Source organism: Equus quagga, chromosome 11, assembly GCF_021613505.1.
Source record: "Equus quagga isolate Etosha38 chromosome 11, UCLA_HA_Equagga_1.0, whole genome shotgun sequence".
In the NCBI taxonomy this organism is placed as follows: domain Eukaryota; kingdom Metazoa; phylum Chordata; class Mammalia; order Perissodactyla; family Equidae; genus Equus; species Equus quagga.
This window is the reverse complement of record NC_060277.1, coordinates 18,429,885-18,454,164: the sequence shown is the minus strand read 5'-3', so window position 1 is coordinate 18,454,164 and position 24,280 is coordinate 18,429,885. Positions and strand designations below refer to the sequence as shown.

General features: G+C 33.7%; 1 protein-coding gene across 1 annotated transcript in view; it reads left to right on the top strand.

The window, feature by feature from the left end:
• KPNA5 (karyopherin subunit alpha 5) overlaps positions 1-24,280 on the top strand; it is a 42,367-nt gene that overhangs the window by 13,164 nt on the left and 4,923 nt on the right. The window contains exons 7-13 of the mRNA XM_046675196.1: positions 1,190-1,278; positions 6,122-6,221; positions 12,957-13,120; positions 15,173-15,251; positions 17,428-17,553; positions 18,169-18,296; positions 20,890-21,068. Of these exons, the coding sequence (XP_046531152.1) occupies positions 1,190-1,278; positions 6,122-6,221; positions 12,957-13,120; positions 15,173-15,251; positions 17,428-17,553; positions 18,169-18,296; positions 20,890-21,068 (865 nt within the window). The remainder of the gene's footprint in view (positions 1-1,189; positions 1,279-6,121; positions 6,222-12,956; positions 13,121-15,172; positions 15,252-17,427; positions 17,554-18,168; positions 18,297-20,889; positions 21,069-24,280) is intronic.

The following is a 24,280-nucleotide window of genomic DNA, read 5'->3' as shown; positions in this document are numbered from 1 at the left end:
AATTTGTACCATTTAAAAAAAATTAGATGTTTTGGTATTTTGCTCTTTAATTATTTTTATGCAAATTGATCTGTTGATCTTTCTACCGTTCCATTCATCCGTTTAGTCTTATGTAATTTTTCTTGCACTAATATTAGGAGCCTTTTCTTGTTGCATTAATTATTCTTCCAAGAAAATTTTAGTGATTACTCAATATCCATTCAAGTATGTATCATAATTTATCTATTCCTCAATTTATGTTTATTTCTAGCTTATTAGTATTATTAATAATATGATGAACATCATTATATATCAGTCTTTATATGCCTCTTTATTATTTCATTAGGGAAAAATGACTTTACCTTGTCAAAAGATAAAATCTTTTTAAAGTTCTTATTACATATTTCAAAGTTGACCTCCAAAATTTATACCAATTGATATCCGCACCAACAGAATATTAGACTTCACAGGGGTGAAAATGTCATTACTTTCAAAATTTTTCTTAAAAAAATTAACAAGTCTAGAGTAGATGTTAAAAATGTTAACTCATATTTTAAACATTAAAATAAAATTCTCCCAATTGAAAAAGTAACATTAATTTTGTACATACATGAAAAATTTGAAATGAGAATATAATAAAATAATTTAAATTTGTGTAATTTCTCACCTAATTGGAATTCATAAGTGAATAATTTGATCTTTTACTACCATTTATTTTAAAAGTTACAATGAACCTGGACTAATTCTAAATGTATTTTCAAGGATCAGTCCAAACTAATTCTCATATTAGCTTTACCTTACTTTTCTATGATTTGTCTCTCCTTCCCTTCTTTTCCAGATCTTCCCTTCCCAATTAGGTGATTTCTTGGCATAGGAACAAACCTCTAGTATAGGTAATTGGAAAATTCAGTGAATAGATAGGTTGTGCCTCTCCATGTAGATTCAGTGTAGACAAACTATGCTCTTTGTTGAACACATTAAACATTTCACTAGTATGTAAGGAAAATTTTTTAAATGGCTTCTTTCAATTTGATTAAAAATATTAAGTGGCATTTTTAAAGTTTTTGTTTCTTATTGTCCTACTAACATTTTTTTTTCACATCTCGAAAACTATCACTTTGTTCTTTATGTACTAAAATCTCATTCTTAACATAGAGCATCTTATAAAAGATAATGTCATAAGAGCATATTTTTTTCTTATTTTTATAAGGCTGTTTGGGCACTTGGTAATATTGCTGGTGACAATGCAGAGTGCAGAGATTTTGTTTTGAATTGTGACATACTTCCACCTCTTTTAGAGTAAGTACTTTAAGTTTATCACAATTAAATTAATACTACTTTTGGAAGACAAAACTATGTTCTCCACTATATTTCTACATATGCAATTAAGTTCTTCAGTGATGTTTTTAAATTTGGCTTATGTTCAACCATGCCTGCAATAGCTAGAAAGTAGGTAAAACAAAAAAAATGTTTCAAATTGTATCGTGTCTGTGTCATTTATGCCCTCTTAAGCCATACTCACAGTGATCACTTGTGCTTACTTGATGGTTACTGTGCTAAAATAATTATTCTACAAAACAAGGATATATAGTAGTTTTAATACAATAAAAATTTAAATATTGCTAAAACAGAGACTCTTTAATACATGAACAGATGGTGTATTTAGGATATCGGTAGGATTTTACATTTGATTTTGAAATGCTAAGAGAACAAGATCATAAGAGATTTTTCTTTCAAACTTAGAGTTTTACTTAAAATGACTTATCTAGTGTTTTTTTCCCCAAATACTTTACACATTTTTTTTTTTTTTCAGAAATTACCCTATAATGTAAAGTCCTTTACAGAAATGACAGAATTATTTGAAAGATAAGTTTCTTTATCTACCTTGGCTATCATTCACCAAGAGGATCTTTATTTAGGCTTACTTCTGTGTTATTCTCCAACCTCTCCAAGCTAAGGAGTTGAATAGGAAGAATAAATTTTTAGATGCTAGTTTGCAAAAGATACTTAATTTTTTTAGAGAGAGTAGCTTTCTGTAGACAGAAGTGAGTTCTCAGCATGATTTCATTCCACTGACTTTGAATACCTACTTTGTGCAGGCCACTGAACCACTCACTGTAATTCCATTTACTTTGGGCTTATCCAAAGTTAATTTTCAATAGTATTTGAGAGTTTAACTGAACTATGAAAGAAAGTACTGATTTAGAGTTCAATATCAGAGTCATTTTGAAGTTTGTAGTATTAGAGGCATCTTTTAAATTTTGAATTTGAGATTTTTCTGGCCTGATTATATGGTTTGTAGATTAACTGAGCTCTTTGTTTCTCTTTTTATTTCTACTTCTCTTTCTCTAGGTCATTATATTATTTGTTAATATCTCAAGTTGGTAATGGTTTATGAAATAGTAAGTAAGCATTTCTTAGGTCTAATTTCTTTAAGTATTCTAAGGAGCTTTTAATCATGACCAAAGAAATCAAACTGAAAAATAAAACTCTAGTGGAGAAAAACAGTATCCGGCTATGTATTGCTAGTTATAAACATATCAGGAAAGAGTCAGACTACAAAATTGAAAATGAAAGTTTCAAAGTTTCATTTAAAAAATTGAGACAGATAATAAAAAGAAAGTTATGTCAAGTTAGCTCCCAGATACTCTCCCTTTAGTTGGACACAAGGAAAAAAGTTGTCATTAGCTTATAAAGATTGTGGATTATCTGCTGTTCACATTTAGCTAATGCTTAAGTAAATATAAAACTTCTGTTAATGTATGATTTTATCAACTCTGATTGAGTTTTAATTGGTTCTAAATCATTTGATTCTCAGTAAATGTAAGCCTTTTACTACTGTAGATTTTATATATACTGACAGCTTTGATTTTTTAATTTAATTCCACTTCAATTTATAATATAGCAAATCTGTAAGTTTTAGTATGTTGTGTTTTCTTTTTCATTTATTCCAAAGTATTTTCTAATTTCCTTGTGATTTTTTTTGACCCATTGGTTGTTTAAGAGTATGTTACTTAATTTCCATGTTTGTGAATTTTCCAGTTTTTCTTCTATTTGTGATTTATAGTTTCATCAAAGGAAATACTGTGTATGATTTCAATCTTTTTAAATATATCAGACTTGCTTTGTGATCCAATTATCCAATTTATGATATCAATTTAATTTCAATATTATTCAAATGTTCTGTTCTTCTACATCCCTGTCCCACCCCCTTTAAGTTGTTGTCACAAATTGCATCATTGTACATTGTGTGCTCTTTAGCATAGATTTATAATTTATTATGCACTTGTCTTTTAAATCATACAGAAAAAAAGAGACATTACAAGCCAAAATATGATAACAATGCCTTTTATATTTACCTATGTAGTTTTCTTTAGCAGTGTTCTGTATTTCTTCATCTAGTTTTGAGTTATTATTTATTATCCTTTCAATTCAGCCTAAAGCACTCCTTTTAGTTACTCTTACAAAACAGATCTACTAGTGATGGATTTCCTCAGCTTTTGTTATTTTGGGAATCTTACTTCCTTCTTCGTTTTTGAAGGATAGTTTTGCTCAGTATAAGATTCTTGGCTGACAGTTTTTTCTTTCAGCACTTTAAATATGTAATCTCATTGCCTTCTGTCCTCCATGGTTTTTGATGAGGAATCAGCTGTTGATCTGAATGAGGAATCCTTGTACATGATGGGTCACTTCTCTTACTGCTTTCAGATTCTTGGTCTTTTTCTTTTGATAGTTTGATTATAATGTGTCTTGGTGTGGATGTCTTTGAGTGTCTCCTACTTGCATTTCATTTAGCTTCTTGAGTTTGTGGATTCATATCTTTTATCAAAATTGATGCTTCAATCTTTATTTCTTCCAATATTCTTTTGGCTCCTTATTCTCTTCTCCTTTTCATACTGCTATTAAGTGTATTTGATATGCTTGATGGTGTCCCACAAGTCTCTTAGACTCTATTCATTCTTAATCATTCTTTTTCTTTCTGCTCCTCAGACAGAATAATTTCAATTTACCTGTTTTCAGGTTTGCTAATTATTTATTCTCCCTGCTCAAATCTGCTACTGAACCCTCTAGTAAATTTTTTTAGTGTACTTTTTGTTGTTGTTGTTGTTGTTAAGGAAGATTAGCTCTGAGTAACATCTGTTGCCAGTCTTCCTCTTTTGTTTTTTTTTTTGGTTTGAGGGAAATTAGCCCTGAGCTAACATCAATGCCAGTCTTCCTCCACTTTATATGTGGGTCACCGCCATAGCATGGCTGACGAGTGGTGTAGCTCCACGCTTGGGATCTAAACCCATGAACCCCGGACTGCCGAAGTGGAGCACGCCAAACTTAGCCATTACACCACAGGGCCAGACTCTCAGTTATTGTCCTTTAAAGCTCTATAATTTAGTTTCTTTTTATTTCAATTTCTTTATTAATAATTCTTTAGTTGCTGATACATCATTCTAATTTCCTTGCATTCTTTGTCAATGAGTTCTTTACCTCTTTTGAGCATATTTAAGACAGTGGAATTAAAGTCTTTGTGTAGTAAATGCAAAGTCTGTGGTTCCTCACAGACAGTTTCTTTTAATTTATATTTTCTACTATTAATGGGCTATACTTTATTATTTCTTTGCATGCCTTGTAATTTCTTGTTGAAAACTGGACTTTTTGATTATTGTAATATGGCAACTTTGGAAACCAGATTCTCCCCCCCTCCATGGTTTGTTAGTGCTGCTTGTTGTAGTTGTTTGGAAACTTTTTTTAATGAATTTTCTAAAGCCTGTATTCTTTGTCATGTGCAGTCTCTGAAGTCTCTGGTCCTTTGACTTAGTGGTTAGCTAATGGTTTGTAGGCAGAGATTGCCTTAAATGTCTGGAGCCAAAAAAGAGAGAGAGAGAGAGAAAACTCTCTAGGTCTTTACATATTGGCTTTGGGTTGGGTCATTCCTTCAGTGCGTAACAAGATCAACAACTATGACTTAGCCTTCACTTTCTGCTTGCATTGAGCCTAAAGGTCAGCTGGAATGAAAGCTTAAGGTCTTCTCAGGTTTTTTCTGCGCATCCAATTTGCCTTGGGTATGTGTGTGGCCTTCTAAATGGTCTGGTATGTGTGAGAACTTTTCAAATCCCTATTCCTCAAAGTATCTCATCCCCCGGCTTTTCCACTCAGGTTTTGAGCATGTTTGCCTCAGCTATTATCATTTGCTCTAGATTTCAGCACCTTGTTCATTTGCCTTTCAGTGTTTTTGAGGAACATTCTTTATGTAGCCACTTCTCCACCCTGAGAGAGCTCCCAGTTAGGCATAACAAAGGCAAGCCCCTTGCATCAGTCCTTCGGGGAACTCCCAGGCAGGTCAAAACAGACAAACACAATTCCTTAGAGCAAAGTCTCCTTTGCTCCCTTTGGAACCAGGAGCTCACAGTGGGAACTCAGGCTGTTGTCTTTTTGTCTGCTGCCAACTGGAGAGGGGGCTGGGCAAGGGTAAGTTAAAATGCCTAAATTTCTCCTACCATGTTTCAGACTTTTCCTGGTTAAAAGTTTTCTTGGTTACTGTAAATTTTTGACTATCTTTGGGAGTTCCAATAAAGTTGATTCTCATAGGGTTTGCAAGTTTTCTCAGTGTTTCTGGGGAGAGATGGACCCTTGGAGTTCCATTCTCCACCATTTTTGCCAATATCACTCCAGAACTGGGATTTTTTTTTTTAAACCTAGGTTCTCTCTACTTCTAGCAGGTTGCAGGTCAAACATACTAAGACAAGCAGTCTGTTCAAAACAAAACAACTTCCCTTCTCAATATCTTATTTTCATTCAGTTTGACCCTGACTTCTTTCTTAATATATTCTTTTCATGGTCAAAACAAATGCAATCTAATACTCTTTTTAAAATATATAGAAATAAGTTAATTTCCCATAACACCCTTTGTTTTGAACATGTTTGATGTCTTTTAAGAATCTGTTCGTAGAATCAAAATTTTAAAAATAGAGCTGTGGTATGTTTATTTTTGTTTCTGGAAATATAATGAATTTTAAAAACTTTTTTTCCTATGTTACCAGATCAATTTGAATGCCTTATAAAATATATTGAGAATTTTTATATCATAGTAGAAAATAACTAAAAAGAAAAAATGAATGTAAAATGACAACTCCCTTTTTTTCCTTGGCAGGTTATTAACAAATTCAAACAGACTTACAACAACCAGAAATGCTGTGTGGGCCCTCTCAAATTTATGTAGAGGCAAAAACCCTCCTCCAAACTTCAGTAAGGTATGAGTAAAGTACACAAATTAAGGAATCTGTCTACATAAACTGTTGTCTCCTAATAATAGGTTTTGAGAGATTGAAGGGACTTTATTCTTTTTTCTGTAATTATTTTCTTGATTGACTAGACAATATTTGCACATATACAAAATCAAAAGATATACAGTGAAAAGGAAGTTTGTCTTCTACCCTTTCCCCCACTCTCCATGAATTCCTGTCCTCAGAGGCAACCACTGTCACTAGATGTTTATGTGTCTTAGAGTTGACTTTAATGATCCTCTAGCCTAGTTCTTTTCATTTATAGGAAATTGAAGCCCTCAAAAAGATTAAGGTAATTCGTCCAGATACATTATTAGTTGTAAAATTGGAATAGTAACTATTCTGGAGTGCCTTGTGCTTTCTCATTGTACTTTTTATCTGTTAGAATATCTTTTTCCTCATCTACTAGTATTCTGCTCTAGAGGAATGGATTATTAATAAATTCCCAATCTAGTTCTATTGTCTTACCAATAAGATGTTGTTAGAATGTCGGTAAATATTTACATTTTTAGATGGTTTTGTTCTAATTATATTATGTGGTTTTTAAGAGTTCTTTAGCTATAGACAAGCAGTGAAAAATTTTTAAAATTTTGTAATAACAAGCACCTTATATAAATAACTCATTTTTTACAAGTTTTCTCATATTGATGATAATACCTTTGAAATTTATGTAGTATGTTTTTCATGGAGAATTTGATTATTTGAATGATACTGAAACTTATAAATTTATAATTTATAAATTATGTATTTATAGTTATGTGATAGTCTAAACCATGTTTTTCTAAGCTTCCTTTTTAAAGTTATTAACCTCATGGAATGTTAAGGATTTTGAGAAGTTACATAAATCTTGAGAAGTCATGTTGTAATCAGAATTTCGGGCCAATTCACATTTATAATATTGGCTAATAGACATTATTTAATAGCTGGCAAAAAGAAAGATTATCAATTAGAATGTTTCTTATTTTCACTTCTGTCCTCCTACCTCTACTTCCTTCTCCTTCATCCTTACTGTCAGCTTATGACTTTGGTTCCTACTTCACTGAGAAAATTGAAGCATTCGGAAGAGAACTTCCATAGATAATTGTCACCACATTTGCCATCCTGTCATCATTTTTACCTATCTATCATACTTTCTATCATTGTTCATTATTTTTCCCTTGCTGCTGCTGCTTTTGTTTTTTTTTGGTGAGGAAGATTGGCCCTGAGCTAACATCTGTTGCCAATCTTCCACTATTTTGTATGTGGGGTGCCCTCACAGCATGGCTTGATGAGCAGTGTGTAGGTCCATGCGTGGGATCTGAACCTGCAAACCCTGGACCACCAAAGCAGAATGTGAACTTAATTACTATGCCACTGGGCTGGCCCCTCCCATGCTTCTTCTAAAGTTAATTCATCTGCTTGTATACTGCATAGCTTACTGTCTTCCCTGTTCAGGGTCTTCACTGCAGCAATTTCCTTTATCTCTCCAACATTAGCAATTGTTTTCCTCTCTCCTACATCCTTCTCCCTCCTATAAAAATATGCCATTATGTCTCCCATATTAAATCTTTCTTAATGCCTGGGGGCTCTTATCAGTTTCCCTGTTAACCACCATCCCATTTCTTTGCTCCCTTTTACACCAAAGTTCCTCATTTATCTATTCTTGCATTGTCCACTTTCTCTCCTTGCATTGTTTCTTGAATCCAGTCCAGTCATGGTTTTCCCTCAGTCACTACTCTGAAACCACTTTCATCAAGGACACAAATGTCTCCACATTGTGAAATCCAGGAGTCAATGTTTAGACCTCATCTTGCTAAAGTACAGTATCATGTCTCAGTCTTCACATTACCTGATCTCTTGCCTGCTTTAACACAACTCATCACTCCCTCCACCTGTACAGTCTCTTTTCACTCGGTTTTCAGGCCACTACACTCTTTTGGGTTTGCTTCTACCTCAATGATTGCTCCTTTTCAGTTTCATTTATTAGTTCCTTGTCTTGTCTTTTGCCTCCTACAGTTGAGAGTACAAAGTGTGTGGTTCAGCTTTTTCTCATCTTTATCTGTGCTTACTTTCTTGTTGATTTCACCCATTTTATAACTTTAAATATCATCCACATGCCAGTAATTTTCAGATTTCAGTGTTTGACTCAAATCTTCTGAGCCCCAAACTCAACATCTTTATTTGTGTATCTAATAGACATTTTAAACTTAACATATCTAAAACATAACTCCTCCTCTTTTCCCCAAATCCTGCTCTGCCAACAGTATTTCCCTTGTCAGTTAGTGGAATTTCTATCTTCCATTTCTCAGATGAAAACCTGCAACATTTTTTGCCTTCTTTTATCTCATACTCTACATCCACTCCATCAGAAAATTCAGTTGCCTCTACTTCTAAAATATATTGAAGTAAGTGTCCCTCCAGCCAAACTTGCTACTATTTGAGGATCAAAATGAATAAGGAAAGGAGAGATTTTTAAAATATTGAGTAAAAAGAATCTACAAGTCTTTGCTACTACTAAAATTGGAATACAAAGAGGAAGGCTCTTTTTTATAGAAGAATGCCAACTAATACATGCAAAAGGGCTATTAGAAAAGACAACCACCATAGTAATTGATTTAGGCAAAAATCATCAATGAATTCTAAAACCTTCAGGTGAAAGATTGTTGGGGAACCAGATATTCAGACGATCTGAAAGTATCACCCTACAGAGTATTTATTAATTACATAGGAGTTAGGAGGGAGTTATATTTACTGTTGAGAATTCTAGCAGACACCAATACCTTAACCTTTAGTGATTAAACTTGACATTCACCAATAAAGGGAAAACTGACATGTGCCTTCAAATGTAGTGTGACTAAAAGGAACATATCACTACCTATGTAAGACTCCTGCCAGAAATGTTTAACCGAACCTAATAATGAGGAAACAATAAGACAAATCAAAATCGAGGGATGGTCTGCAAAATAAATCTCCCAGTCTCTTTAAAAACATCAGTGTTGTGAAGGGCCACAGATAGCCTGGGAACTATTCAAGATTAACAAGCAGTAAAGACACACACCTATACAATGGTTAAAATCCAAAAACTAACAATTCCAAGTGCTGACAAGATACAGAGCAACTGAAGCTCTCATACAGTGCTAATGGAAATGTAAAGTGGTACAGACACATTAACAGGCCATTTCTTACTATACTTTCTAGCAATATGGTACTGACCCAAGAAATATGAAGTATGTCTATAAAAAGACCTATATGTTAATATTAATGGCAGCTTTATTCATAATCACTAAAAATTGAAAACAGCCCAAATGTACGTGTATTGGTGTAAGGATAAACAAATTATGGTTCGTTTATATGATGGAATATGACTCAACAATAAAAAGGAACACACTACTATGCGACAACATGAATGAATCTCACAAACATTAAGCTAAGTGAAAAAGCCACATGCAAATGCTGAACCTCATATGATTCTATTTTTGGCGAAGACATTGATTCAATATTTTGGAAAAGACAAAACTAAAGAAACAAAAAATCAGACTGATGATTGCCTGAGGGGAAAGTTGATTACAAAGGGGCAGAAGAGAACTTTTCAGGGTGATAGAAATAGTCTGTATCTTGATTGGGTGGTAGCTATGCATCTGTATACGTTTGTCAAAACTCTCATTAAAACTACATCTAAAAAGTTAATTTTACTGTATGTAATGTATACCTTGATAAACCTGATTTTTTTAAAAGACACTGAAACGTAACAAATAAATGCAATGTTTATTGATTAAATGATGGTTCAGTATTAAGTTTTAGCTTAAAAAATTTGGATTTGCTTTATACCTTAGATAATAGTATTACATTGCTGTAAAATTCCCTGGTTGTGATAATTATATTGTGATAAAAGAATCTAGAAGAATGCCATTTTTCTTAGGAGATATATGCTAAAGTATTTAGGAGTGAGGTATCATAAGGATGTCTGCAGTTGGTTCTCAAATAAACCAGTAGAAGTTTTTTTTATGTGGAGAGAGAGAGCAAATGTAACAAAATGTTAACTGATGAGTCTAGGTGAGTAGCATTTGAGTATTTCTTGTACTTATTTTTTGCAAATTTTCTATAGGTTTTGAACTTTTAAAAATAGTATACTGAGAAGGGAAATATGTCATCTCCCTTCGTACCACCTGGACCATGCTACCATCTCTATCACCTGGGTTATTGCAGTAGCCTCCTAACAAATCTCGCTTCTCTCTTTGCCCACCCATCATTTTCTATTCCCAACAGAGCAGCCAGGATGCTCCTGTTAAAATGTTGGTTCATGCTACATCTCTGCTCAGAACCCTGCAATGGTTATCTATGTTTTATTCAGAGTGAAAGATAAAATTATTAAATATTCTATGAGAATTTTTATCATCTGGCCCTTTTGTTCTCTCTTACCTGTCTCCTACTACTTTCCTTCTCTTTTCACTCCAGCTGCACTGGCCTCTGCTGTTTCTCAAACTCACAAAGAACGCTCTTACCTTTGTTCTAGTTGTTCCTTCTGCCTAGAACAGTGGTTCTCAAAATTTTTGGCCTCCAGACCCGTTTCCCCTCTTAAAAATTATGAGGACCTATATGGGTGCGGACATGGCACTGCTTGGCAAGCCATGCTATGGTAGGCGTCCCACACATAAAGTAGACGAAGATGGGCGGAGATGTTAGCCTCATAATAAATTAAAACAAAAAAAATTTTAAGTGAAAAAAAAAAAGAATGTGAGACACCTGCTTGTGCGGTAGGGACCCAGAGTCTAACCTGCTTCTCATTTAAATTTTTAATCTTTCCTTCTGTTTTAGCACCATGCCTCTTCCCTGCCTTCTGTAATACCTGGTACCTAAGGCACTTTGGGGTGATGGTTGGAGGATAAATGACCTAAGTCAGCATTCCTTTATTCACTTTCATCTTCATATGTTGTGGGCTGGATTATAAATGTCTACCAGTCTTCTTAAAGATGGGATTTGTATTTCTATTTCTTCTTTTCTTGTTTCTGAGAAGATAGTGGGGCCAGAAATGTTTTTATTTTGGTCTCTTAAAGCTAGAAGTCTGTAGTATTTCATTATTTTTTTAAATCAGTAAAAAGATATATATCAACTACACTGATTTTTTTTTGTTTTTTTACTGAAAAATTTATATTTGCTTTAAAAACTGATTCTCACATTTCCGTGTTCAAGGAGGAGGAGATGGTTGGCAAAGGTGGAGGCATGATTGTCAGGGAAGGATCTAGTTGTGCAGATTCTGTTTACTAACTTACAGATGAACACGTCTACTTCGTGAGAGAACTGATTTATGTTCCTGGGCCCTAGGGTCATCCTTACAGGGAGGGCCCAGGAGAGATGATAAGTATTTTCAGAAGATTATAGTTTATATAATGGCAATCTTTAAAATAGTAAAGAGAAAATGCATCTAAAATGTTAGAACAGGGGCCGGCCCAGTGGCACAGCAGTTAACTGAGCACATTCTGCTTCAGTGGCCCAGAGTTCGCTGGCTCAGATCCAGGGTGCAGACCTACACATCACTTGTCAAGCCATGCTGTGGCAGGCATCCCACGTATAAAGTAGAGGAAGATGGGCACGGATGTTAGCTCAGGGCCAGTCTTCCTCAGCAAAAAGAGGATAATTGGCAGTAGTTAGCTCAGGGCTAACCTTCCTCAAAAAAAATAAATAAATAAAATGTTAGAACATAAGACATTGCTTTTTATTTGTAGCACATTTAACATATGGCTCTTGTCTGAGGAGAGAGGCTAAGGGATACTTTTGGTTGCTGAATTAAAAAAAAACTTTAAGGAATATAGAATCAATATTGATCATAGCAATAAAGAGAGCCAACATCTAAGTGATTTCTATATGCCAGGCACCATTCTAAGATACCGTATGCATGCTTACTAATTTAACAGTACCGTATTATCCCTGTTTTACAGATGGGGTTATTATAAGTTGGGGTTTAGAGATGTTAGGTAATTTGCCCAAGGTCACTCAGCTAGTGAGTAGTGTTTAAATTTTGTCTGATTTAAGACAGGAAGGACCATAGAATTTATCTAATTCAGCCTCTTTGTTTCACAGATTTGGAAACTGAGTCTGAGATAAAGTGACTTGCTCACCTCAGAACTAATTAGTTATAGTATTAATGCTCGAGAGAGTAAAAATCTCTATTTTCATGTGTGTATTTTTTTAATAGAAGACTTGGAGTTGCAGTACATTAAGAAGTAGTACACTTTATTCGTGACTTCCATTTAAAAACCCTTCAGATTTCTTTTGGTATTTTGTACACCTTCACTCCTCAAATGATTATTAGGTTTGGTTCTAGTAAGGTACATGTAATGAGTGAAGTGAAATTCTTTTAAGTTAGATCATATTCCATACTCATTATATTAAACATTTAACTGAAATATTTTGGCTTCTCTCAGTTTTGGTATGCCTTTTTTGGGGGATATGTGTGTATGATTTAGACATAGACAGGGGATCCCAAATACATATTCCATTATTTTTTTAAAAAACATTAAATTACCACATACCTTATTCGATATAAGATTAATAGGAATCAGGGTCATGTTCATATATCATCATAATTTTAAAACAATAGAATGTTTTAATTTCTTCGGTATTTTTGTGGCGTTAAGTTTTTTGTTTTAAAATGAGTTCTGTATTTTCCTAGAAAAACTTGGTTTTAGATAGAAAAAAATTTTAATATTGGCTCTTCCCTTCCAGGTTTCACCCTGCTTAAATGTCCTGTCACGATTATTGTTTAGCAGTGACCCAGATGTATTAGCAGATGTGTGTTGGGCCCTTTCTTATCTGTCCGATGGACCCAATGATAAAATTCAAGCAGTCATTGATTCTGGAGTTTGTCGAAGATTGGTGGAACTTTTGATGTAAGTATAATTTGTGATTAATAATCGTATGATTATGTATTAAGTTTAGCAGTTAGAGTAATGGCCTTATAACCATCTCAAGAGTCACTATTTCAAGAAGGATTTAAAAGCTGCCAGCCCCGCTTTGCAGAATAGCTGTAATACTGAAAAGTTGGGCTTTAAATTTGTATCTTATATCCTATAGTTGGGACTAATCATTTTGTTAATGAATTTCATTAATTTTCTATGACCTCTTTATGAACAAGAGGGGCTTAATTCAAAAAGTATTTATGGAATGCGTGTGACCTACAGTATTATACAAGACATTGTTAATGAAATATAGAATGCAGTTCAAGCTCTCACAGAACCAATAATCCAGTTAATTGTTCATTATGATAATTAATTTGTGTGAAAGTCCATGTAGTGAAAATCATTTGGTATTTCACTTATTAAAGAGAATGTGTTTCTCTTTGCTGGGCTATTATTGCTTTTGCCTTAAAAAGAACAGATTTCCTATACCAAGAAGTTAAAAACTTGTAAGAAAACTTGTTTCAAAAAGATGTTATAGTTTGTTCATCCTCTTGTTTAAAAAAATTTATTTTCTTCCTTTCTTCTTTTGTCAGAAAGCTGTTAGGTAGGCCCAAACAAGATGGTTTACACAAAGAAGAGAGGTCTGATAAGGGGTTATGGCCCCAGTTGCAAACAGCATCAGAGGAGGGTAGGCAGGCAGGTCCAATGAGGGGATCAGGGCCTAAGCTTGACGATGGCCCCCACTAGAGCAGAGCAGACAAGAAGGCTGGAGCAAAGGGTTGGAGCCAATATATGACGGGATAGCAGCCTAGCTGGATCAGAAGATTGGCCATTTTTAGGGATTTTATGATAATAGAAGCCAGTTTCTTATTCTCAGAGAATGGAGATATAAATATGGAAGTGTGGAAAGCCAGAACAATCTTGTAGTATTAGGTTAAGAATTAGAGGAATCAATGTGAACCCATGGCTTTCAACATAAAGAAATAGATAGAGAAATAAATAAATATGTAAATGTGTGTGTGTGTGTGTGTGTGTGTCTTCTTAAAGGGCCTGGGAGCAGTGACATGTCTATACTAACAAGCTGAGCACACTGAATGCCCAAATTGTGGTTTTTAAACACCACTCTCCATTTAAAGGAAACCAGGACTCCTGGAGAAATGGCTGGTTCAAGGACTGGAACTGAGAAAAAATAAGATGAACCCAGAAAGTAATGAGTGCTCAAAGAATGGAGAAATGTCAAAAGGACACAAAAACCCACTTGAAGGGCTTGAAGGGGCTCCTAACTGTTCAAACCTGGGACGATTGGAGTATTGAAATAAATTATAGTAATATATCACAACTTACTGAATAAAATAAGAATCCATGAGTCCACACTAAAATAAGTAGATCGATCAAGAGGTAGTTACATAAGGCACATAGTTGGAATGATATTATTAGAAAATCATCATTGGCAACAATACTAATATTAGTAATTCAGACAAGAAACATCAAAAGATGCAGTGAAAGTGGGTTAAAGAATGGGATTTTACGTAGTTTAAAAGTATTTCCTCACAAAATATTAATTATAAAGGGAAAAACAGTAATGTTAAAAAGTGAAGAAATCTGGCAGACACCATCTTAAGTGACCAGAGTTCAGTGTGACTATTATGGACAAAACACATACCATATGCTAGCCAATACTGTGAGATGAAAAGAGTATAGCATTTGTGATATCTCAGCCAAAAGTATATAATTTGTGTTTTAATCATGAGGAAAAATTGGACAAAACCAAATAACTGATTTGAGATTGTCAAAAATGTCAAGATCATGAAAATCAAGAAAGACTAAGGAACTATCTTGAATTGAGAGAGATTGAAGAGACCTGAGAACTGGGTGCAACATCTGATCCTTGATTAGATTCTTATAAGATATTACTGGGATAATTAGTGAAACTTGGATCTCTGGGTAAACAATAGATGGGAGTGTTTTGTACTATTTTTGTGAATTTTCTATAAATTTAAAATTCTTATGTAGTATGTAAGCTCATGTTTTTATTATTTTTAGGCACAATGATTATAAAGTTGTATCACCTGCATTAAGAGCAGTTGGTAATATTGTGACTGGTGATGATATTCAAACACAGGTGAGTTCAGACTTCAATATGATAAGTTGTTAACATAATGGACTTTAAGAAGTTTATCCTGTTTCATACCACTGATTACATATTAATCGAGACTTTAGCGTTACCGTAATTATACAAGCATCTATAATGTGTCAACCTCAAATATGTTTATGTGGAAGTCCTACCCTAGACCTATATCAGTGTAAAGAAGCACGGGGTAGGAGTTTGGTTCTTGAGGGATTTATAATTCAATTGGCAAGAAAATCTATATTAAAACAAAGCATATTACCCAAGATAGTATGTGTTTGCTGTGAGCTGATTGGTCAGTAAATGCTATAAAAGTTTAAAAAAAGAGATCAGTGTACTGAGAAATCTTTGTAGATTTCATAAAGGAGTTGGAAGTAAAGCTAGATCTTAAAGTAAAGAAGAATTTAAGTAGACTGGAAGAGATTTATGTGACCACAGGCACAGGGGCAGATATGTGTGAGGTATGTTTTAGAGACAGTAAACTTGACTGGAAAAGATACTGTTGGTGAAAGGGTGATTGATTATAAATAGGTTAGAAGTGGGGTTGAAAACGAGAGGGCTTTTTATAGTAGATTGAAGACCTAGAGTATGGGAATAGAAGGAAAGTTGGCAAGGAAACATTTGCAGGATTGGTAATTAACTACATGTGTGCGTCTTTCTCTTCTTTGTCTTTTGGAGGATGGTGAGATATCAAAAATGTGTGATGCCAAGATTGACTTCAGATCTGGGGTGCAGTCACCCTTGAAGATAGAAACTTAAACTCTGTAACACATTAGATTATCCTTTGTTTGCCATCATAAAGGAAACATTTTATTCTAATCTATGTATTTTCTTTCAGTTTTAGTCTTTTAAAGTCCTATTTAGTTATTAAACAGTTGATTCTTAGTAATTGGTAGTTATTAACTTAAAATAGCTCTTTAAATGAAAATGCCCTTCTAAAATACAGTGTTTTCAGCAGAATTTTGGTACCCTGCTTCATACATTCTGCACTAAGTAAATTTCATGTAAATTATTATGGGTGTTTTGCAAATAGGGACATAATTAATCTTGCCATGAAACAAAGAATGTAAAGGAATAAAGCAGAATATACTTCTTTACAAAAGAAAAGTGAATCAGTAAAAAAAATTTGATGAAACAAATAGACTTATTCTACACATTAAGGTTTCTTAACAGTTATGGAATTAGATACTTTAAACTATTTGTTATATATATATATATGTATTTTCATCTGGCAAAACTAGAGGTTGGACCCTGACCAGTCACTAAATCTCTCTTCGAATAGTTATATCAGTTGAACTGTGAATGCATTTGTAAACTTGAAGGACACACCTCTGAGTGTCCTGCTTATTTGTATTTTAGTGGATTGAGAACAGGGCACTTCATTACACCAACATTAGCTAAGTTTTGGCAAAGTGGGAGAGCAGAAGACAGTAAGTCCCTGTTGTCCGCAGCCACAAAGGGCGAGGAATGACAGGTACCGCCAAGGCTACTTGGTTGTTTAAGTAACCAGTTTATTGGTAAAGGGGAATAGAAGAAGGAGTGGGGAAACAAACAACAACAGATCGGTGCTTACAACATCCACACCACAATCAGCCGGGAAGTCCCAATAGTTTGTACGGTGGGCGGGAGTGCCAATTGTCCGGGTCTGAGGCAGAGTGTCCTCTCCTCAGTGAGACTCCCAATTGTTCTATGCTGGTGACTCCCTTTTATTCTAAGGTTTTCTGGATTCTGACTCAGGGTTTCAGACATTTAGATACTTTGAGTTATTTCTTCTTGTTCCCATGGATGGGATGTTTTTATCTTTTTGTTCCCACGCATGGGATGTTTCTCTAGTCTGGTCAGGTGCCCATCGGGGTGGCCAGCCCAGACAAGGAACATGACGCAGGACATTTTCTTATTAATTTGTGCCTTGGGGTCAGGGTCGAAGTGGCCATCTCCGGCTCCGAGGCCAGACACATTCTTTCATGTAGGCGCCGGATCCCAGTGTCCCTGAAAGGTGGGGAGGTCAATGAACTCTGTACAGTCCCCAAGTTTTACTTTGAGAGGGATTACTTGTTTCTTAAATTTAGTCTTTCAGAGTGGTTTTTGCATTTCTAAATAATTTATTAGTATATTTTTGTGTAGTTTATTTCCTGTAAAACTTTGTTTCCATTTCTAACTTTTGTTTTAGGTAATTTTGAATTGCTCTGCATTACCCTGTCTCTTACATTTATTGAGTAGCCAAAAGGAGTCAATTAGAAAAGAATCCTGCTGGACTGTTTCTAACATCACTGCTGGAAATAGAGCTCAGATCCAGGTAAATACCTTTCAGGTCTGAGAATAGAACAGGAAGATCTCAGAATTCAGTTTGGGCAAAAGCCAGCATTTTATTAGTGATGTTTTTTAGTGAATTACTGAAAAAGATTTTTAAAAAAAGATTCTTGACAAGTATTTTAAAGAATATGGCCTTTTCTCCTCTAAAATAATAACGTTTATTTGTAGTATTCTAGTGAGGAATACCAATTACATGTATATAGCTGCCCAGAGGAGTACCTGACACCTAATGGTCAGTCTCTAAAAGGGGATTGATTTTCATTAGTTTTAAATAAGTTAGGCAATGATCTTCCTCTCAAAGCTTTTAAATAATGATTTATTAGGGTCCTGTCAAGCTCTGTGAGTCGGTATTTACTTATCCAGTTTGATCAGTCATCAGCCTTGTGCTTTATCAGCTTTAAAATTTATATTCTGCTAATATATTCTCCAGTCTTCAAAGTGTGTGAAAGTTTGTTGATAGATTAGAAATAAAATATTTCCAAAGGTATTTCCAAAAAGCATGATATTTTAAAGCCATTGAGTGTCAAGATTCCTCTACTTACTAATATTTTTAAAACAGTATTTGCATTGCTTATGCTGTATCATTTTTCCTCCTCAGGCCGTTATAGATGCAAATATTTTTCCTGTTTTGATTGAGGTTCTTCAGAAAGCAGAGTTTCGCACCAGAAAAGAAGCAGCTTGGGCTATAACTAATGCAACATCAGGAGGCACTCCAGAACAAATAAGGTGTGATACAGATTTTTAAAAATTTTTTTAAATGTAAATGGGACAAAATTTGCAATAATACGTATTTTTTGTTTGTTGATGAATATTATGTCTAAGTCAGTTTAATAAGCATTTCTAATGTGAAATGACAGCATTCGTTATATTGGTTATATCATTCATTCAGTGGTTTAGTTTTTCATTTAAAAGTATAATGAATGTCATTCTCCTTGGAAGACTATTTATGAGAAATCAAAGATTAAAAATCTGAAAAACGAACAGTGTGTTAGTTTGAAAAATACACTATCATGGGCATTAAATAATTTTTAGACCATTAAAATCACATAAATGTAGCTTATTATATAGAAATAACTAATAAATTTGAATATCCACCTCCTTAAAATAAAATTAAAATAGACATTTGTTTATGTAGTGATGTTCTCCTAGTTGGTTGTTAGCCTTGCCTGTGGGTTAGTATCTTACTTTTATTTTTCTAAACTAGTATTTTTTTCTTTTTTATGGTAGCTTTTTGAATCTAGGCCTTTTGTTATTTATTTCTTTGTTTCTTTTACTAACAACATAAATAGTAGGTACGTGAGCTTTGAAGTCAGCCTGCTTTCAAATCCTACTCCTTCAGTAGAAGTTGTGTGACCTTGACAAAGTCATTCAACCTTTCTCATCCACAGTTTCATTTTTTAAATGGATTCAGTAATGGATAGTATCTTATGGTAGTATCTTGACAATTAAATACAATTTAAAGTGCTTAGTATGGTGCCTAAACATTAAGTTCTCACTAAGATTAGCTGCTGTTACCGTTATTTGTAATCATCATAATTTTTATTATCAGTATTGATTCCTGAGTCTCTTTTTCATCTTGTGCTTTTTTCTTGCACTGCTATAAAAGCCTGAGTTCCTACAGAATCTTCTTGTTCTGAGGATCTCTCCATGAAATTCAGGATCCTTAGGTTTACTGAAGTAACTATTTAGGGAATATTTCTAACGAATATTTGATTTATTTCTTAGTTTATAAAACAAGAAGTCAGGCTACTATGCTATTTTACAAATCACGTAGAGGATTTTGAAATCTACCTGTTGTGAGATCATTGTCTGTTATTGCCTTCATTTGTACTATCTTACCCTCTCAGATTCATATTTCTCTATGTTGGTAACATCTGTCTCTGCTTTTTTTTTCCATTCCCCATCTCTTCTTTAAGCAGTATTTCCATTTCATTTGTTTCATGAGTACAAGCAGTAACAACACAAAATCTTTTCTTTGTTCTAGGTTTTTTTAAAATACTAATGTTATTTTTATCTGCTTTGGGGCCCACAGTTTGTTCACCTACAAAGAGTTGTATTTTTTTAATTTATTTTCATCATTATGTCTTGCATATATTATTCCTTAAATTTATTAGTATGAATCAAGTGTCCAAACAGAAATTGTTCTTTTTCTAACCATTTTCACCATTTCATTAACTCTACCTATATGAGAAGAGATCTTCTTGATCTCAGATTAGGTTTAGCATGCATACCACTAATATTTGTTGAATGTCTCATATTGCCAGTTGTTGTGCTTGGTCATTTCAGTTATTGAGTACCAACAGTGTATTAGGTACTTTCATGTATTTTATCTCCTTTAACTTCATAACTCTATGAGATAGTTACTCATTCAACAAATATATGTGATCACTTACGGTATAGTATATGGTAAGTGAATGTTCCAGTGAAGGCATGTACGTTTTTTTTAAAAGAGGGATGGAGACTAACTGTTACTGAATGCCTACTGTATTCTCAGAGCAACCTCTGAGGTTGGTACTGTTATTATCCCCATTTTAAGATGGGGAAACTGAGGCACAGAGCAGTTACTCAAGGTCACACAACTGAAAAGGAGTGGACTTGGGACTTGGAACCACGCAATCTGGCTTCAGAGTGTGTTTTTTACCTTTATGCTTAATGTGGACTTTTTGCCAAGTGAACAAATCAGTTTATTTATATTATAGAGAGTGGAAAAAGAGCTGATGGAAAAGGACAAAACATTAAGAAATGATTGGAGTAATTTTTGTGAACATTATTAATTAAAATTATTTGTAACATGGCCTGCTTTGCTCCTAGATGCTTTCTATGCTTCTGAAACACAGCAGATGTTTCAAATGTTAGCTATGATTATTTTTGTGGGGAATTTCCTGAAGTTTGATTTAGATGCCCTTTCTCCCTCTTTATTTCTGTCTACTCGAAGATGACCCATATGTGTATACATAGGCTCACCTTTAAAAAAGAAAAAAGAAGACACCTTGAGCCCACTATTCTCAGTGCTTACTTATATGCCATGCAAAAACAGGCCCTAGTACCAGTTTGCTTGTGTATATATTTTTGTAATAAATGTAATACCACTTACGGCTAATTATGTTAAATTAGAACAACAGAGTAAAAAAATTTTCAGGTTTCTGTGTAAGTGAAAATTTAAGTGTTTTTAATGTTTGAGTTTGTATGAGAATACTTTTCTTAATTGTTTATATAACATTTCACTATGAAGAATATTTTCATGTCATTGCTATAAATATTTATTTGTCATTTTAAATGTTTTTCCCCCCTCACTTTCCTTTTTTAAATTACTCTGAAGGTATTTGGTAGCCTTAGGCTGCATTAAACCACTTTGTGACCTTTTGACTGTTATGGACTCTAAAATAGTCCAAGTGGCCTTAAATGGACTTGAAAATATTTTACGTCTTGGAGAACAAGAATCTAAGCAGAATGGAATAGGCATTAATCCATACTGTGCTCTCATTGAAGAAGCATATGGTAAGCAGTCAGTTAAAAATTTATAATTACAGTCAATTTTTTTATTGAGATATAATCGACATATGGCATTATATTGATTTCAGGTCTACAACATATTGATTCAATATTTGTATATACTGCAAAATGATCCCCGTAATAAGTCTAGTTAACATCCATCAACTTACATAGTTAAAAACTTTTTTTTCTTGTGATAACTTTTAAAGATTTACTCTCTTAGCAACTCTCACATATATAGTACAATATTATTAACTATAGTCACCATGCTCTATGTTACATCTTCATGACTTACTTATTTTATAACTGGAAGTTTGTACCTTAGACCCCCTTCACTCATTTTGCCCATCCCTACGTCTGCCTCTGGCAACCACCAGTCTGTTCCCTTGTTTGTTTGTTTGTTTGTTTGGGGGGTTTTTTGACATATAAGTGAGATCATAGGGTATTTGTCTTTCTCTGTCTGACTTACTTCATGTACATGATTCCCTCATCTATGTCACAAATGGCAGGATTTCCTTCTTTTTTATGGCTGAATAATGTTCCATGGTATAATATACATATACCATATTTTCTTTATCCATTCATTCATCAGTAGACTGTTAGGTTGTTTCCATGTCTTAGTTATTGTAAATAATCCTGCAGTGAACATGGTGGTGCCTATATCTTTCGGAGTTAGTGTCTTTGTTTCCTTCAGATATATACCCAAAAGTAGAATTGCTGGATCATATGGTAGTTCTATTTTTAATTTTTTGGGGAGCCTCTTTACTGTTTACCATAGTGGCTGCATCAATGTACATTTCCACCAACAGTGCGCAAAAGTTCCCTTTTCTCCACATCCTCACCAACACTTGTTATCTCTTGTCTTTTTGATAACCATCATTCTAACAGGTGTCAAGTGATATCTTATTATGCTTTTGATTTGCATTTTCCTGATGATTAGTGATGCTGAGCACCTTTTCCTATACCTGTTGGCCATTTCTGTGTCTTCTTTGGGAAAGTGTCTATTCATAGATCTTCTGCCCGTTTTTTAATTGGACTGTTTGTTTTTGCTGTTGTGTTGTGTATGAGTTCTTTATGTACTTTGGATATTAATTCAGATACGTGATTTGCAAACCTCTCATTCTGTAGGTTGCCTTTTCATGTTGTTGATGGTTTCCTTTGCTGTACAGAAGTTTTTTAGTTTGACGTAGTCCCACTTGTTTATTTTTGCTTTTGTTGCATTTGCTTTTCATGTCGTATCCAAAAAACTTATTGCAAAGACCAATGTCAGGGAGCTTAATGCCTATGTTTTCTTTAGGAGTTTAGTGGTTTCAGGTCTTACGTTCAAGTCTTTAATCCATTTTGAATTGATATTTGTGTATAGTGTAAGATAGTGGTACAGTTTCATTCTTTTGCATATGGCTGTCTAGTTTTCCCAACACTATTTATTGATGAGACTAGCCTTTCTCCATTGTATATTCTGAGATCATTTGTCATAAATTAATTGGCCATATATGCACAGGTTTATTTCTGGACTCTTTATCTCTTCCATTAATCTATCCGTCTCTTCTTATGCCAATACCATGCTGTTTTGATTAGTTAACTTTCTAATATAATTTGAAATCAGGGAGCAAGATGCTTGCAGCTTTGTTCTTTTTTCTCAAGATAGCCTTGGCTATTTAGGGTCTTTTATGGTTCCATACAGATTTTAGGATTGTTTGTTCTATTTCTGTCATTTGTCCAAATGTCAAAATGCCATTTGGAATTTTAATAGAGATTGCATTGAATCTGTAGATTGCTTTGGATAGTTTGGACATTTTAACAGTATTAACTCTTCCAATTCATGAGCACAGATTATCTTTCCATTTATTTGTATCTTCTTCAGTTTCTTTCATCATAGTTTTCAGTGTACATGTCTTTCACCTCCTTGGTTAAATTTATTCCTAGGTATTTTATTCTTTTTGATGCAATTGTAAATGGGATTATTGTCTTAATTTCTCTTTCTGATAGTTCCTTATTAATGTATAGAATCACAATTGATATTTGTGTATTGATTTTGTATCCTACAACTTTACTGAATTTTTTTAATTCTAACAGTTTTTTGGTAGAGTCTTTAGGGTTTTCTATATGTAATATCATGTCATCTGCAAATAGTGACAATTTTACTCTTCTTTTCCAAATTGGATGTCTTTTCTTTTCCTTGTCTTATTCCTGATCTTAAAGGAAAAGCTTTCAGCTTTCTAGGTTGAATATGATGTTAGCTATGGGCTTGTCATTATGGTCTTCATTATGCTGAGGTCTGTTCCCTCTATACCCACTTTGTTGAGAGATATTCAATTCTTAAATAGCTGCCATTGGCATTTTCCCCCTCCAGTTCCATTAAATTTTTTGTTGTCAAAGCAGTATAATATTTAAAAAAATGTTTTTCTTTTTAATAATTTAATTTTGTTACTCTTAATTTTATTACCGTAAGAATTTCTTTTCATTATTTACCTTTCTTTACATTATCCTTGTGCACAAATACTTTACATTTATATATTTGCAGCTTATGTATAGTTTTATGTTCTACTTTCTAACATTTTGGAGAAATTTTACATTTCTACATAATTTTTATGATTTATAATAGCCACATAATGTTATATTGAGTGCCATTTTAGCCATAATGAGTGCAGTTTTATCCATACTCTTGTAGTTGACCATTAGTTTGTTTCTAATTTGTTTAGCACTTTACATGTGCCAAAATAAGTATCTTTCTGAATATTAATTTTTAGGAATGCTGCTACTGAGGCTTGGGTACAAACTTCTTTTTAAGCTTTTGATATATTTTCTCATTTTGCTTTCCAACAAATGGCATGTTACTTGACAGTGTCACTGGCATTGTATGAATCTACTACACAGTCTCTTACTTGTCTTGTTTCTTTTGTTAATTCGGAAGATGTAAAATGATCACCAAGTTGCTTTTGTGTGTTTCTTGTTTTATTTCATGTAGAAGGTGGTGTGTGTTTTCCATGTATTAATGTATTTCCTCATCTGAATTGAATATTTATTGTACTTTGTCCAGTTACCTATTTGACTCTTTTTTGTAAAAGTTTGAGTTAATTTTATTTTATAGTTTATTTTAGTATGGCTTTTCTCCCATTCTTTTTTACGTTTTTATTTTAATAAGATAAACTGTGTTCATTTATGTTTAATAAATGACTCAATCTAATCTTCTGTTCATTCAGAGTTTACAAAGTTAT